This window comes from Salmo salar, chromosome ssa09 (genome assembly GCF_905237065.1).
Source record: "Salmo salar chromosome ssa09, Ssal_v3.1, whole genome shotgun sequence".
In the NCBI taxonomy this organism is placed as follows: Eukaryota; Metazoa; Chordata; class Actinopteri; order Salmoniformes; family Salmonidae; genus Salmo; species Salmo salar.
The window spans coordinates 67,343,351-67,359,416 of NC_059450.1; the positions used below are offsets into that span (position 1 = coordinate 67,343,351).

Genomic DNA, 16,066 nt, shown 5'->3' on the forward strand with positions numbered 1-16,066 from the left:
TGTAAACAGGATGCACCTGAGCTCAATTTCAAGTCTCATAGCAAAGGGTCTGAATACTTATGTAAATAAGGTATTTATGTCTAAACTGGTTTTGCTCTGTCATTATGGGGTATTTTATTTCACCTTTATTTAACCAAGTAGGCTAGTTGAGAACAAGTTCTCATTTACAACTGCGACCTGGCCAAGATAAAGCAAAGCAGTGCGACACAAACAACAACACAGTTACACATGGAATAAATAAACATACAGTCAATAATACAATAGAAAAGTCTATATACAGTGTGTGCAAATGTAGTAAGATTAGGGAGGTAAGGCAAAAAATAGGCCACAGTGGAGAAATAATTACAATTTAGCAAATAAACACTGGAGTGATAGATCTGCAGAAGATGAATGTGCAAGTAGAGATACTGGGGTGCAAAGGAGCAAAATGAATAACAGTATGGGGATGAGGTAGTTGATGGGCTGTTTACAGATGGGCTATGTGCAGTGATCTGTGAGCTGCTCTGACAGCTGATGCTTAAAGTTAGTGAGGGAGATATGAGTCTCCAGCTTCAGTGATCTTTGCAGTTCGTTCCAGTCATTAGCAGCAGAGAACTGGAAGGAAAGGCGGCCAAACGAGGAATTGACTTTGGGGGTGACCAGTAAAATGTAACTGCTGGAGCGCGTGCTACGGGTGGGTGCTGCTATGGTGACCAGTGAGCTGAGATAAGGCGGGGTTTTACCTAGCAAAGACTTATAGATGACCTGGAGCCAGTGGGTTTGGCGACGAGTATGAAGCGAGGGCCAGCCAACGAGAGCATACAGGTCACAGTGGTGGTTAGTATATGGGGCTTTGGTGACAAAACGGCGGGCACTGTGATAGACTGCATCCAGTTTGCTGAGTAGAGTGTTGGAGGCTATTTTGTAAATGACATCGCCGAAGTCAAGGATCGGTAGGATAGTCAGTTTTACGAGGGTATGTTTGGCAGCATGAGTGAAGGATGCTTTGTGTCCCAGAACCAATGTATTGTGTGTCGATTGCTGAGGATTTTTATTTAATCCATTTTAGAATAAGGCTGTAAAGTAACAAAATGTGGAAAAAGTCTTAATTTTCTTCATTTAGCTCCCTGCTTCTAATTTCTCTTTCAGATGACAGTGTGGTAACCTAGGACTAAGGTTATGAAGATTCTATGCACAATGAGATTGGCGCCCCCTGCCAATGACAGTAGGACATTGTGGTAACATATGTATGCGAAAACATTGGGTGAATATTTGGATAAATGTATTCTAATGTATCAATGATTCAATGACTGAAATATGTGCATAAGAAAATATGTATGATGTTATACTTGCACAAAATTCAACATAAATATAGTTATAGCTGTGATGTATAGTTATATATAGTTATACCCAGTCATGTATTTTATTGCACATGTATTTTTTTCTTCATGATGTAACTGTGTGTGTGTGTGTGTGTGGTCGGTCATACAATGTTGTTTCTCGGTATGCTGTGTCAGTATGTAATGTGCTGAAATGTTAGTGTTGGTCTTTTCAGTGATGAGTGGTTGTCAGTCATCCAGTGTGGTTGTCAGTCATCCAGTGTGGTTGTCAGTCATCCAGTGTGGTTGTCAGTCCAGTAAAGCTTGTTATGTAATAGAATGTTGTGTGTGTGTGCTATTAGTGCGCCTCTTGTCTTTTATTCTCTCTTTTTCCTCATCTGTTGAAGAAACGTTTTTATTCTTTGGTTGGCAGGTGGCATTCAGAGACTTTTTGAATGGGATGGAACAACTATTGTCCCTCTTACTATATGTTCCCTTGTCCTTATGACAATGGCCTTACTATGTTCCGATATGATTGGTTTATGTACATAAGTTGTTCCCCATACTGGTCTTATGATAGGCTCTCTTGTTGACCCCATTTTGACATCCCAGCGAATAATGTTTCGCTCGCGTCAGTGGTCTCTACTGCCATAGGCGGTCACACCACGTGGGGCGCAGTTTAAACGGCTCTACAAACCATCTCTCGGAATGACATAACTTTTACCCAATCACAACATTCCTGTGTTGATTTATCCATGTGCTACTGGATGGCAGTGTAAATCTTGGGGCGGGTAGTGGTGTGTGTTTTATGCTCAGCTGAAAATGGCGGATCGAAGCAGATCGCTTTAACTTTATCGCACAATAACAAGGATAACAAACTACAAAGCTAAAAATATATAAGATGGATACAAAGTTCAGCGATAACTTCTAGATGCCGCGCTACAGGATAACGTACAGACCACAACAACCCAAGGAGTTATTTCTGTGGTAAAGTTATCTCAAAATAATACGTTAGCTATTTCCCGATTAGGAAGCTAACGTTAGCGCAATGATGGCTAACTAGCTAACGTTCCGTGAATGAAGACGCTAACGTAAGTTAGATCATTTTACCTACGTAAAGATAACCCACAAATGTAACTAACATTAAACGGTTATATTGTGCTGGGTATGTTGGCTAGGTAATGGTAGGTTATTAACTGATATTGCGTCCGAACAGAGCAGGACAACTAGACACTCATATGTATTCGGGGAAGTTAGCTAGCTAGCTAACAACAGTCTCTTGTAGCTAACGCGTTAATATATGTATATAGCATAGCGTTGTAACTCGCTAACAGCCTCTGCTGCAAGTTGGTCAGTTCTGTAACATTATCCAATGATAACGATATAGTTAAATAACAGGTTTTCTTGCAAAAAAAGTGTAATTTGCATGTTACCGTTTTTGTCAACAATATTGATAACTAGCCAATGGTGGCTAGTTAACGTTTAGACAACTAACGTTATTTGATTGTTGTTGCTACTTGTTAGCTACAGTGACGTTAGTTAGCTAAATACATTTATTACCGTGTAGCCAGTTATTTAGTACTCAGCATTAACTTGCTATATCATAATATTCAGTCAGTTAGTATATTATAACGTTAGCCAAAATGTAGCTAACCTTTATCCTTGTCCCGATACTGTAGCTGGCGAACTCAATCCAAGCGCCAGAAGTTGAGGGTATTTTATATTCATATGCCAACAATTGGCCAATAGTTTAGCTCTCAAAAGCTGCTGTTAAATTAGTTAGCTGCTCAATTAACTTAGGCTGTTCATGGCATTGTGATTTCTCAACGATCTCATTCCTGTCTTAGGTCATGGAAGACCAGAACCCCCGTTACAGCAAGCGCTTGGTAAGTACAGTTTAATTAATAACTACGTGTTGGTGTGTTAGCTAAAATTGTTTTGCAAGTTGTATTTAGCTAGTTTCCCTTAAGAAAACGACTGTTGCATCGGTAACAAGCTAAATCAACGAGAGAGTGTTTTGGATCTGTTGACTTGACAATAGACTGGATGCGTGTCAGTGGGTTCAATGTAGGGTCAGGTTCAAGTTCACTGTTGTCTGACCTGATAGTGCTTGCTCATGTCGCTTTACGTTGCGTCGAGCTTTTTGTTACCATGCCCTGACTTAGACCCATTTAGGCTTTTCTAAAGGGTGTATTTAAAAAAAAGAATGAAAAAAAATTGGCCATTAAAAATAATCCACAGAATTATAGATAATGATGGAATGTTTGTGTGGATCTTAGAATGTATAGTTAGTCAAGATATAAGAATAGACCAGTCCAGCTGAGTTGCAGAGCAATAGGAAACAGCATGCGGGGTGTTTTGAGTAAAGATAATACCAGGCATAGCCCGGGTTTGGTGGAACAGGATGGGGGTGGGGTGTTGTGCTGGACCCATCTGTCTAGCCAAGATATGAGAGCAGGGGGTGAATGGAAGTAAGTGGGGTGGGGATAAGGCCATCCTTCTGTGATGCCCACGCAGACCATTGCGTGACTGAATGACTGATCCGCAAAATCTTTCTGTTATGAGTCTTTGTGCCTTTGAACAGGGTATGGTAGTAGGTTCCAGGTGCACCAGTCTTTGCAAAGCTGCTGGGTTTTTCCACACTCAATAGTTTCCTATGTGTATCTAGAATGGTCCACCACCCAAAGGACATCTAGCCAACTTGACACAACTGTGGAGTCAACATGGGCCAGCGTCCCTGTGGAACGCTTTCGACACCTTGTAGAGTCCATGCCCAGACGAATTGAGGCTGTTCACTCAACTCTATTAGGAAGGTGCTCCTAATATTTGGTATACTCAGTGTACGTTGGTGTGTTGCCCGATGTGAAATGGTTAGCTTGTTAGCAGTGCATGCTAGTAGCGTTCAATCGGCGACGTCCCTCGCTCGGAGACCTTAAAGGCAGTTGTTTCCATTGCGCTTCAAGGGCCACTGCTTTTGTTGAGAGATAGTTAACGATGCTTCTTGTGTGGCAGTTGTTATATATTCAGAGAGTCCCTGGTTCGAGCCAGTGTTGTGGCAAAGAGGGACAAAGGCAATACTGTTATATGTGCGTGGTCTTAGCAGAAATCATTCCAAGTGATAAAAGTAGTGCTGTGACGGTCTTGGAATTTGAGGTTACGGTAATTGGCCAGGCCAATGTACACGGTCACAATTCTGTTTACACACTTGTTTACATGGATATGCTTATTAATAAAACCTATTTGAAACAAGCCATTACACTTCATTATTATCATGGCATTTCATTATTATTATTCAGGTTATTACTTATTGTCCTTAATCAACAAATCTGTAGCATTTTTGTATTAACACAACATTAACAGAGTCAAAATAAAGATGCATACTTTCCTTGTCTGTTGGCTTTTCTGCATATATATTTATTTATTTTGATACAGATCCTATTTCGATGCAGAATACAATTCAATTCAATCGAAGTCCAATGGGTTTTCCCCGAAACATTCGCATTACGTTACAAACCCTGTTGCTGCGGTCATTCGATGGCAGTGGCATATGTTCTTCAAAGAGAGGATGCAGTAATGAGAGAAATAATGTAGCCCGAGCTACTGAAAACAGGCCTTTTACAAGATTCAATAATGACAGGAGCATTTGATTCTTATGAAAGAGATGGAGTCTGGACAGTAGTTTCTGAAAAGTAGCCTATCGGCCTATAGAGAGAATCAGCAAACTCACGCACACCCTCGTAAAAGCACCTGTCAAAGCCACCAGCATATGTCAGACACAAGCAAATATTTCTCCTTTCCTTAAAACGTATTAAAAAACCTAGGCCTACCTTAGGCTTTCGGAAAGTACGTTATAAGATAATGTATTGACAAGGAAAGTGTGAAGTGGACAACGGAGTTGTAGTATGAAGATGAAATTGACAATCATTAAAATAGAAAAAATGCACTATAAAATGTCCATAGCCTATTTATCACGACGATGATTATCAAAGGGGGGAGAGAGTTGGAAAGATTTTTCAAATACTGTGAGGAACTGTTTTGATTTGAATTTGAATGACTTAATGTGTGAGGGGAAGAAAAAATTACTGAAACCCAGCTGGGCACTTTTCTACATTTGACATTTGCTATGCGTGCTCAGGCACTCGAAGTGCCCTAGCCTGTAGCGCTCTACACCCCCACGCATCTCGTGAATTAGCTGCCTGAGCATCAAAGGCCAGTTGGAAAGAGGATGAGATATAGACCGTTTAATAGACAGACTATGTTAGCAAAACAATTGCTTATAATCATTAGTAAACACTCCAGCTATTAGGATCTACATGCAAATATATATATATATTTTAGATATCCTAAAATAAATGTAGGACTATTTAAACGGTTTTGACAGTTATTTTATTTTCATGGTGGTCTTCGTCCACAACCGTCAGTTACACGGTTATACAATTACCATCCCTGGATACGAGTTGAGTTTCTGCTTTGTGTCACTAGCGTACGGGGACGCGGCGGCGCTACCTCGATGACGGGATCTCGGACGATGAGATTGAGGGGAAGAGGACCTTTGACCTGGATGAGAAGCTGCAGAGTGACCGGTTCAACTCTAACCTGGTTAAACACATGGAGGGAAAAGGTCAGGGGTCAAACCACGCTATGATATCCCTTACAGAGGCGTTAACCCAGTTCCTCCTATGTTATGATCTTGACCTGGAAAAACCTTGTTTGCTTTGTAATCTGGCCAAAAACCTTGGCCCTAATTATGGTTCTACTACTTTGATTACTTTTGGTGTGCCTGTCCTGCATTGTTGAGGGTAACGTGTGTTTCTTTGCAGACTTCACGTTCGAGTACATCCAGAGGGAGGGGCTGAGAGACCCTCTGATCTTTGAGAAAAAAGACGGCCTCGGCTTAGAGTAGGTCACTCTTTGTCTTCTAATTATCTAGCCCACCTCCTCCTCTGCAGATCTGTGGGAGATGGAAATATAACTGCTGGCTCACTCTGATTCTCCAGCTTTATTTAACTCTTGCTCTCTCTCGCTCTCTCTCCCCCCCTCTATCTTATTCTGTCAGGATGCCGGACTCTGATTTCAGTGTGAGTGACGTCAACCTGTTTGTAGGTAAGGCCCAAACTATGAACACTCTTATGAACTCATGGCTGCTGATTTCATCTGATTTTTGAAACAGTGCTGCAGGGCCTGTAAGTAATTCTCCCTGCCCTTTGCCTGTCCCCTTCTGTCATAGGCAGTCGGAGGATGGTCGACGTTATGGATGTTACCACTCAGAAGGGCATCGAGATGTCCATGGCCCAATGGCGGCGGTACTACGAGACCCCGCCCTCGGAGCGAGATAAGCTCTATAACGTCATCAGCCTGGAGTTCAGTCACACCAAGCTGGAGAACCTGGTGAAACGACCCGCCTCGGTAAGACGGGCGCGGGCACACACACACAAACCAGTAGTGCTGAGCGAGTACCCAACATTATATACACTGCTGTTCAAAAGTTTGGGGTCACTTAGAAATGTCCTTGTTTTTGAAAGAAAATCACTTTTTTTTGTCCATTTTAAAATAACATTAAAAGTTGTAAATGACTATTGTAGCTGGAAACGGCGGATTTTTCTTTCTTTGTTTATGGAATATCTACATTGGCGTACAGAGGCCCATTATCAGCAACCATCACTCCTGTGTTCCAATGGCACGTTGTGTTAGCTAATCCAAGTTTATCATTTTAAAAGGCTTATTGATCATTAGAAAACCCTTTTGCAATTATGTTAGCACAGCTGAAAACTGTTGTCCTGTTTAAAGAAGCCATAAAACTGGCCTTCTTTAGACTAGTTGAGTATCTGGAGCATCAGCATTTGTGCGATCAAACCCACAAATGCTGATGCTCCGTATGTGTATATTCCATTAAATATCACACGTTTCCAGCTACAAAAGTCATTTACAACATTAACAATGTCTACACTGTGTTTCTGATCAATTTGATGTTATTTTAATGGACAAAAAGTGCTTTTCTTTCAAAAACAAGGACATTTCTAAGTGACCCCAAATGTTTGAACGGTAGTGTATATTTTTTCAGTTATTAAATATCTAAATTACCGACTTCTGTTCAATTACTTTAATTCCATTTCCTTTTTTTCTAAGCCCAACTCGCTGTTTAATTCACGAAAGAAATCAAGTCCAGAACTATGTGGGATGCTGGACTGAAGGGAGTTGGGGTTTTCATTAAGCAAATATTCCATCTAATTCAGCACAGAACCCTGGAATATGACTACAGTGTCCATAATCCATTTCGCTTGTTTTTTTTCCTGGCTCGAACAGAGGGGAAGAGGCGAACAGTTTCACTCTCGCCAAAACCTGTCCAAAATAAGCCCAATGCGTTTTGGACCTAAGCTTGTTGCCTTTGGGACAACGACTCCCATTGTTAGGGCGGAGACATGAGTATCTCCTCATTATATTCAGATCTCTGGACAGATACACGTTTACACCTGCTACGTTATGTTAGATATACACAGACCGTATGAGAGAGGAATGTACACAACACAATGAGGAGAGAGACAGAACTTCCTGAACAGTCTATCTTATCTACTTTGAAGAACTAGTAGGATGACTGAAGACAGTACAGTATGGAGGAGAACATAATGTTAGATGGCCTGGCTGGCTGACTGCTCCTGGCTGACTGCTCCTGGCTGAGCAGAGAAAGAGATGAGGACGTCAAGGAATGAGAAATAATAAAGTCATCAAATAAAAACTAAGTAATAAACACAACTGAAATATTCTATTTCATAGTCATTTCCTATTTTTCTATTGATGTCTATGCAATGTGGATCTGATCAGAGGCAAGGTGAAATTTCAGTTTTGGCAATTGAATGTTCACTATTTTCGGCTTTGGAATTTCCATTAAAAACCTCATCACTGTAGTGTCATTATTTCATAATGGTTTTAATGTTTAAAAAAATAATCAAAGTCGAAAAATTGTGATAATCTTTAAACAGTCGAAGCAAAACCGAACCGACCTCGAAGCACTAATCACTCAGTACTACAAACCAGAAAACCTTGTCAAACACCAAACAATCACATAGCAAGTTCAGGTGTCTGACCATTGTAAACACTGGGCTATCACTTCCCCAGAGCCCTGGACAGTCAGTGGTGCATGTCCCTGCTGACCTTCCCTCCCTCTCCCCAGGTGGATTTGATCGACTGGGTGGACAACATGTGGCCAAGGCACCTGAAGGAGAGACAGAGAGACTCAACCAACTCCATCATAGACATGCAGTATCCCAAAGTGCAGAAGTGAGTCCCGAACTTCCACCTTTACATGGCCTTCATTCCACATGTACTCAACCACTTTATTTTAAAATGTAACAATGCGGTGTTTGTGCGTGGAGCGTGAGTTCATTTAACACACGTCTTTGTTTTTATTGCTGGGTGATGTACGGTGTAAAGATGTATATTCCTTCAAGGTACTGTCTGATGAGTGTCCAGGGCTGCTTCACAGACTTCCACGTTGACTTTGGTGGTACGTCGGTCTGGTACCACATCCTGCGGGGGGGCAAGGTGAGACGACACCCAGGAGAACTAGAGCCTTGGATGTGTCACATTTTGAATCGCCACAGACTTCATTAGAAGACAATTTATCCCTGACCAAGATGGCTGCCATTTGTCAGCACATTCTAGAGTTATGAACGTTTAGGACATAGGCCATTCTAGTATTTTATTGCATCTTTATGGCTATCCCAATCTTGACCTCTGACCTCCTCCTGTAGGTGTTCTGGCTGATCCCACCCACACCCCAGAACCTGGAGCTGTATGAAGACTGGGTGTTGTCAGGGAAACAAGGGGACATCTTCCTGGGAGACAAGGCTCGGGACTGTCAGAGGATTGAGCTGAAGCAGGGCTATACCTTCATGATCCCCTCCGGTACGTACACACACACACTGATACACACGGTACCTTTTTGTTCCCCCATCTAACCTCCACCACTGTTGACGTCTAGGTTGGATCCATGCTGTGTACACCCCTGAGGACACGCTGGTGTTTGGGGGAAACTTCCTCCACAGCTTCAACATCCCCATGCAGCTCAACATCTACAACATCGAGGACCGCACACGAGTGAGTACACTACCGCACACGAGTGAGTACACTACCGCACACGAGTGAGTACACTACCGCACACGAGTGAGTACACTACCGCACACCCGTCACAGAGAACTCCACTGCACATGCATGAGTACTGCTCACTGAGGGTGGGGGACTGACTAATAATTGTTGACTACAGGTGAGAGTAGTCCCTTCAATATCTCATGTGTTCTGCTGTCCAGGTCCCGGCTAAGTTCCGATACCCCTTCTACTATGAGATGTGTTGGTACGTGCTGGAGAGATACCTCTACTGTCTGACCAACACCTCTCACCTCACCCCTGAGTTCCAGAAGCACTCGCTCGGTGTTGGTGAGTGTACACACACACGCACAACAATTTATATTTTTCTGTCTCTCATTTCCGCTCTCTTCTCATTTTAATCCCTCTGTTTTTGTCCCTCCCTCTCAGGTCTGACTCGTGTCTCCTCGGAGAACAAACTCAACGGCCATGCGAAAAACGGCACGTCGGAGGAGGAGGAGGACGGAGACGACGATGAGGAAGGAAAGGAGGAGGAAAGGGAGAGCAAGGTCAAAATGGAAGAGAGCAACGAGGATGTCTCCCCCGCTCCGGGTGCCACTAAGCTGGGGGTGAGGGTAAACCTGACCCCCCTGGAGCTGGAGGGGCTGTGGAACCTGCTGGGAAAGCTGGAGGAGCTGCCAGCCCACAAGAAGTGTGTCCCCGCAGGTATCCGCAACGCCCCCGCCCTGCTCCACGACATACGGGTGGGTACAAGGCACCAGTCTAGAATATAATATTATCATGTATCCCTTTTAGCAGATGCTTTCACCTCAAGTCATTTACAGTAGTGTGTACATAAAGGAAACTGCCAAAATAAAGGAACCGTCAACATGGTCTTAGGCCAATTCCCACGAGCGTAAAGGCTTATGTGGATGGGGCTAAATTTGAAATGTTTCTTACAGAAGAAATATGAAATGCATAACCATGGTAGCAATTGAAAGGGAATAGTTTGGGGATTATGGGGAAAAAGTATTTGACCAAAGTTGAGGACACAACAGTTTATCGGACAGAAGACTGAATCCAAACATTTTGTACATTTTACATTTACTGTACTTTTCAATGCATTTGGTTGATAATGAAATCTAAAAATATTCTGGATACATTCAGTAACATAAAAATATTCCTAGAAAAGGTGGGGTAGGTGCAACAAGACAAAAGAAATGACAAGGGTTTGAGTGAGAGGACTAACTGGAGTCTCCAAGTGTCCATACCTCTCCAGAGTGTGTACAGTTCCTAAGTCATTTCAATGCACTTTTAGGACTCAAAGAACACTCAAAGAAGTGTCTTCGACTATAAGGTGTTTTTTTTAGTGTTCCTAGATGTGCCCTTGAGGAACTAGAACAAGTACACTTGCAGATGTTTTGTTTGGGACACAACCCTGCATCCCCTCCAATTGTTTACGCAATCCCAAAATGTTCCCATTTTATCAATTGCAATCTGGATCAGGTGGGCATCATTTGAAAGCTTTTTCTATTGCCAACATGACTAGCCATGTTATAAAGTACAGTCTTAGTGTTAGGCCTTCACAAGACAGTTCTGAGGAACGGGTTGTACTTTTGGTGCGGATAGAAAGGAGGTTTGGGTGCATTCTGGTGCGTGTTCCACTGCAGATTTTCCTCACAATAGACAGTCTCATTCTATTCAGAACAACTCTGGATATGACGCCATGTAATCTTGTAATTGTCCATCAAACACAGTGATCATAAACGTTTACATGAGTTTTATGATATGGAAATGTGAAGTGCAGGCTTGCTGGTATGAATAATAAAATCCTCAACGTATCATCTTTCAAAATACATCAAACCCTTTTAATTTACAGCATTTCCCTCACTCTGACAAATTTTGCAAAAGTTTCCCCATTACTAGGAAGGATGGGAACAACTTCTTGTCGCGTGCGATACCCAAGTTCAGAACGTCTGTCAGTCAACACCCATTCAGCGCTGTGAAGCACAGAGCCTGAGCTCTGACATCGTTTAGAGCACGTTACTGTACTGCCAGTACGTTCCAATTTAGACACTTATCACTGCCCAAACCATCCTACAAAGGTGGTTTGAAATGTGGCTTGAAATATCTGATTACGTACCTTCTCCGGAATACAATCTGGTTTCAGAGCTGGTCATGGGTGCACCTCAGCCACGCTCAAGGTCCTAAACGACATCATAACCGCCATCGATAAGAGACATTACTGTGCAGCCGTATTCATCGACCTGGCCAAGGCTTTCGACTCTGTCAATCACCACATTCTTATTGGCAGACTCGACAGCCTTGGTTTCTCAAATGACTGCCTCGCCTGGTTTACCAACTACTTCTCAGACAGAGTTCACTGTGTCAAATCGGAGGGCCTGTTGTCCGGACCTCTGGTAGTGTCTATGGGGGTGCCACAGAGTTAAATTTTCTGTCCGACTCTTTTCTCTGTATATATCAATGATGTTGCTCTTGCTGCTGGCGGTTCTCTGATCCACCTCTACGCAGACGACACCATTCTGTATACTTCTGGCCCTTCTTTGGACACTGTGTTAACTAACCTCCAGACGAGCTTCAATGCCATACAACTCTCCTTCCGTGGCTGTTCAACTGCTCTTAAACGCTGGTAAAACTAAATGCATGCTATTCAATCGATCACTGCCCGCACCTGCTCGCCTGTCCAGCATCACTACTCTGGACAGTTCTGACTTAGAATACGTGGACAACTACAAATACCTGGGTGTCTGGTTAGACTGTAAGCTCTCCTTCCAGACTCACAACAAACATCTCCAATCCAAAGTTAAATCTAGAATTGGCTTCCTTTATCGCAACAAAGCATCCTTCACTCATGCTGCCAAACATACCCTCGTAAAACTGACTATCCTACCGATCCTCGACTTCGGTGATGTCATCTATAAAATAGCCTCCAACACTCTACTCAACAAACTGGATGCAGTCTATCACAGTGCCATCCGTTTTGTCACCAAAACCCCATACACTATCCACCACTGCGACCTGTATGCTCTCGTTGGTTGGCCCTCGCTTCATACTCGTCGCCAAACCGACTGGCTCCAGGTCATCTACAAGACCCTGCTAGGTAAAGCCCCGCCTTATCTCAGCTCACTGGTCACCATAGCAGCACCCACCCGTAGCACGCGCTCCAGCAGGTATATCTCACTGGTCACCCCTAAAGCCAATTCCTCGTTTGGCCGCCTTTCCTTCCAGTTCTCTGCTGCCAATGACTGGAACGAACTGCAAAGATCACTGAAGCTGGAGACTCTTACCTCCCTCACTAGCTTTAAGCACCAGCTGTCAGAGCAGCTCACAGATCACTGCACCTGTACATAGCTCATCTGTAAATAGTCCATCCAATCTACCTCATCCCCATACTGTATTTATTTATTTATCTTGCTCCTTTGCACCCCAGTATCTCTACTTGCACATTCATCTTCTGCACATCTACCATTCCAGTGTTTAATTGCTAAATTGTAATTACTTCGCCACCATGGCCTATTTATTGCCTTAACTTACCTCATTTGCACTCACTGTATATAGACTTTCTTTCTACTGTATTATTGACTGTATGTTTTGTTTATTCCATGTGTAACTCTGTGTTGTTGTATGTGTCGAATTGCTACACTTTATCTTGGCCAGGTCACAGTTGCAAATGAGAACTTGTTCTCAAGTAGCCTAACTGGTGGAAAAAAAAGTACATGTACTTTTTTTGGCTGTTCAGAAAGCAGGTAAAAGTCTGTATCCATCTGGCTGTATCCATCTGGCTGTATCCATCTGTACGTCTTTCAATCAATAGTCTTGACTTGACCTTTTTACGTGGCTTGTATCCTGTTTAGGCTCTTCTGGAAGACCACCGCAACGACGACCCCAAGCTGTCTTACACTGGGAAGCCCATCGTCAAGTGGCCCAAGAGGGTGAGCCAAGAGGGCACGTGCCTCTCGTACGCACACGTTCAAACACTCACCTGACATGCACGCGCGAGTACATGTGTTTAGTCACAGCAGACGTCTCAACTTTCCTCCTTTCTGCTCCCACCTTCCCCGGCCAGCCGTCGTGGTACCAGCCCCCTTCCCCCTCGCCGATGGACCGCCCGCGCCCGGCCACGCCCCACAAGCCCGCGGTCCCGCGCCAGGCCAGGCCCGCCGCCTCCATCTCGGCCCTGAGGCGGCGGCGCGTGCGCTGCAAACGCTGTGCGGCCTGCCAGAGGAAGGAGTGCGGCGAATGCAACTTCTGCAGAGACATGAGGAGGTTCGGAGGACCCGGGCGCATGAAGAAGGGCTGCATGATGCGGCAGTGTCTCGCTGTAAGTATCCAGTGCACGCCTTCACGCCCTGTGTGTGTGTGTATAGCATGTTGACCATTGTCTCTCCCCGTCTCCAGCCTGGCCTGCCCAACTCGGCGGTGTGTGTTCTCTGTGGAGAGGGTCAGGGGAAGCAGGAGCTGGTGGACGCTAGTCCTTCCTCCACAACCCTGATGGAATGCTCCAACTGTGCTCAGATCGCCCACCCCGACTGCATCAAGGTGACCAGGCCTCGCACCAGCACGTGGATATACCTGTACTACAGTGTACACTGAAAAATCCCTCTTATGCAGCATGTACTTCCAATACATATTTTCTTTCGTATTCGACACGAAGAGGTCCCGAACTCATATGGCCCTTGAGGATGACGACGGTGTTCTAGGGGTTCATAACAGTCCTCTGTGTGTATGTCAGGTGTTTATAGCTTTTCATTGTCCTCTCTCAGGTGCCAGGGGAGGGCAGAATCAACAAGGACCTGCCCAGCTGCTGGGAGTGTCCCAAATGTTACCAGGACAAAGATGGCTCCTCATCACAGGTATCCCATCATTTCTTTATTGGCATGGGGAACATATGTTCATTAACCAAAGTGAAACCAACAGTCAACATTCAATTCGCAAAAGTTTCAAAGGAATAGACGTTTAAAATGTCAGATTACAGAGTGAGAGGCACGTGTCTCTCTCTCGCTCTGTCTCTCTCTGTCTCTCTGTCTCTCTCGCTGTCTCTCTCTGGCTCTCTGTCTCTCTGTCTCGCTCTGTCGCTCTCTCTGTCTCGCTCTCTCTGTCTCGCTCTGTCGCTCTCTCTGTCGCTCTCTCTGTCGCTCTCTCTGTCGCTCTCTCTGTCGCTCTCTCTGTCGCTCTCTCTGTCGCTCTCTCTGTCTCGCTCTCTCTGTCGCTCTCTCTGTCTCGCTCTCTGTCTCGCTCTCTCTGTCTCGCTCTCTGTCTCGCTCTCTGTCTCGCTCTCTGTCTCGCTCTCTGTCTCTCGCTCTCTGTCTCTCGCTCTCTGTCTCTCGCTCTCTGTCTCTCGCTCTCTGTCTCTCGCTCTCGCTCTGCGCGTGGCGCTCTCGCTCTGCGCGCGTGTGGCGCTCGCTCTCTCTCGCTCTGCGCGCGTGTGGCGCTCGCTCTCTCTCGCTCTGCGCGCGTGTGGCGCTCGCTCTCTCTCGCTCTGCGCGCGTGTGGCGCTCGCTCTCTCTCGCTCTGCGCGCGTGTGGCGCTCGCTCTCTCTCGCTCTGCGCGCGTGTGGCGCTCGCTCTCTCTCGCTCTGCGCGCGTGTGGCGCTCTCTCTCGCTCTGCGCGCGTGTGGCGCTCTCTCTCGCTCTCTCTCGCTCTGCGTGCGTGTGGCGCTCGCTCTGCGTGCATGTGGCTCTCTCTCTCTCGCTCTGCGTGCGTGTGGCGCTCTCTCTCTCTCTCGCTCTGCGTGCGTGTGGCGCTCTCTCTCTCTCTCTCTCGCTCTGCGTGCGTGTGGCGCTCGCTCTGCGTGCATGTGGCGCTCTCTCTCTCGCTCTGCGTGCGTGTGGCGCTCTCGCTCTCGCTCTGCGTGCGTGTGGCGCTCTCGCTCTCGCTCTGCGTGCGTTTGGGTCTCTCTCTCGCTCTGCGTGCGTTTTGGGCTCTCTCTCGCTCTGCGTGCGTGTGTGGCTCTCTCTCTCTCGCTCTGCGTGCGTTTGGGGCTCTCTCTCTCGCTCTGCGTGCGTTTTGGGCTCTCTCTCTCTCTCTCTCGCTCTGCGTGAGTGTGGCGCTCTCTCTCTTGCTCTGCGTGCGTGTGGCGCTCTCTCTCTCGCTCTGCGTGCGTGTGGCGCTCTCTCTCTCTCGCTCTGCGTGCGTGTGGCGCTCTCTCTCTCTCTCGCTCTGCGTGCGTGTGGCGCTCTCTCTCTCTCTCGCTCTGCGTGAGTGTGGCGCTCTCTCTCTCTCTCGCTCTGCGTGAGTGTGGCGCTCTCTCTCTCTCTCGCTCTGCGTGCGTGTGGCGCTCTCTCTCTCTCTCGCTCTGCGTGCGTGTGGCGCTCTCTCTCGCTCTGCGTGAGTGTGGCGCTCTCTCTCTCTCTCGCTCTGCGTGCGTGTGGCGCTCTCTCTCTCTCTCGCTCTGCGTGCGTGTGGCGCTCTCTCTCTCTCTCGCTCTGCGTGCGTGTGGCGCTCTCTCTCTCTCGCTCTGCGTGAGTGTGGCGCTCTCTCTCTCTCGCTCTGCGTGCGTGTGGCGCTCTCTCTCTCTCTCGCTCTGCGTGCGTGTGGCGCTCTCTCTCTCTCGCTCTGCGTGCGTGTGGCGCTCTCTCTCTCTCTCGCTCTGCGTGCGTGTGGCGCTCTCTCTCTCTCTCGCTCTGCGTGCGTGTGGCGCTCTCTCTCTCTCTCGCTCTGCGTGCGTG

The 16,066-nt window shown here is 46.0% G+C and overlaps 1 protein-coding gene across 3 annotated transcripts in view; it reads left to right on the forward strand.

Annotated features, from left to right (window-relative positions):
* The first annotated feature begins 2,077 nt into the window (after window positions 1-2,077).
* LOC106611679 (lysine-specific demethylase 2A) overlaps window positions 2,078-16,066 on the forward strand; it is a 51,982-nt gene continuing 37,993 nt past the window's right edge. For 2 of the 3 annotated variants that reach the window (XM_014212126.2, XM_014212128.2), the window contains exons 1-16: window positions 2,078-2,389; window positions 3,146-3,184; window positions 5,781-5,919; window positions 6,119-6,197; window positions 6,355-6,401; window positions 6,526-6,704; window positions 8,467-8,573; window positions 8,744-8,837; window positions 9,047-9,200; window positions 9,277-9,392; window positions 9,602-9,728; window positions 9,828-10,141; window positions 13,253-13,330; window positions 13,465-13,719; window positions 13,797-13,937; window positions 14,162-14,251. In XM_014212126.2, the coding sequence (XP_014067601.1) occupies window positions 3,149-3,184; window positions 5,781-5,919; window positions 6,119-6,197; window positions 6,355-6,401; window positions 6,526-6,704; window positions 8,467-8,573; window positions 8,744-8,837; window positions 9,047-9,200; window positions 9,277-9,392; window positions 9,602-9,728; window positions 9,828-10,141; window positions 13,253-13,330; window positions 13,465-13,719; window positions 13,797-13,937; window positions 14,162-14,251 (1,956 nt within the window). In that variant the 5' untranslated portion in view covers window positions 2,078-2,389; window positions 3,146-3,148. The remainder of the gene's footprint in view (window positions 2,390-3,145; window positions 3,185-5,780; window positions 5,920-6,118; window positions 6,198-6,354; window positions 6,402-6,525; window positions 6,705-8,466; window positions 8,574-8,743; window positions 8,838-9,046; window positions 9,201-9,276; window positions 9,393-9,601; window positions 9,729-9,827; window positions 10,142-13,252; window positions 13,331-13,464; window positions 13,720-13,796; window positions 13,938-14,161; window positions 14,252-16,066) is intronic. The other variant, XM_014212127.2, reaches the window with a different exon arrangement.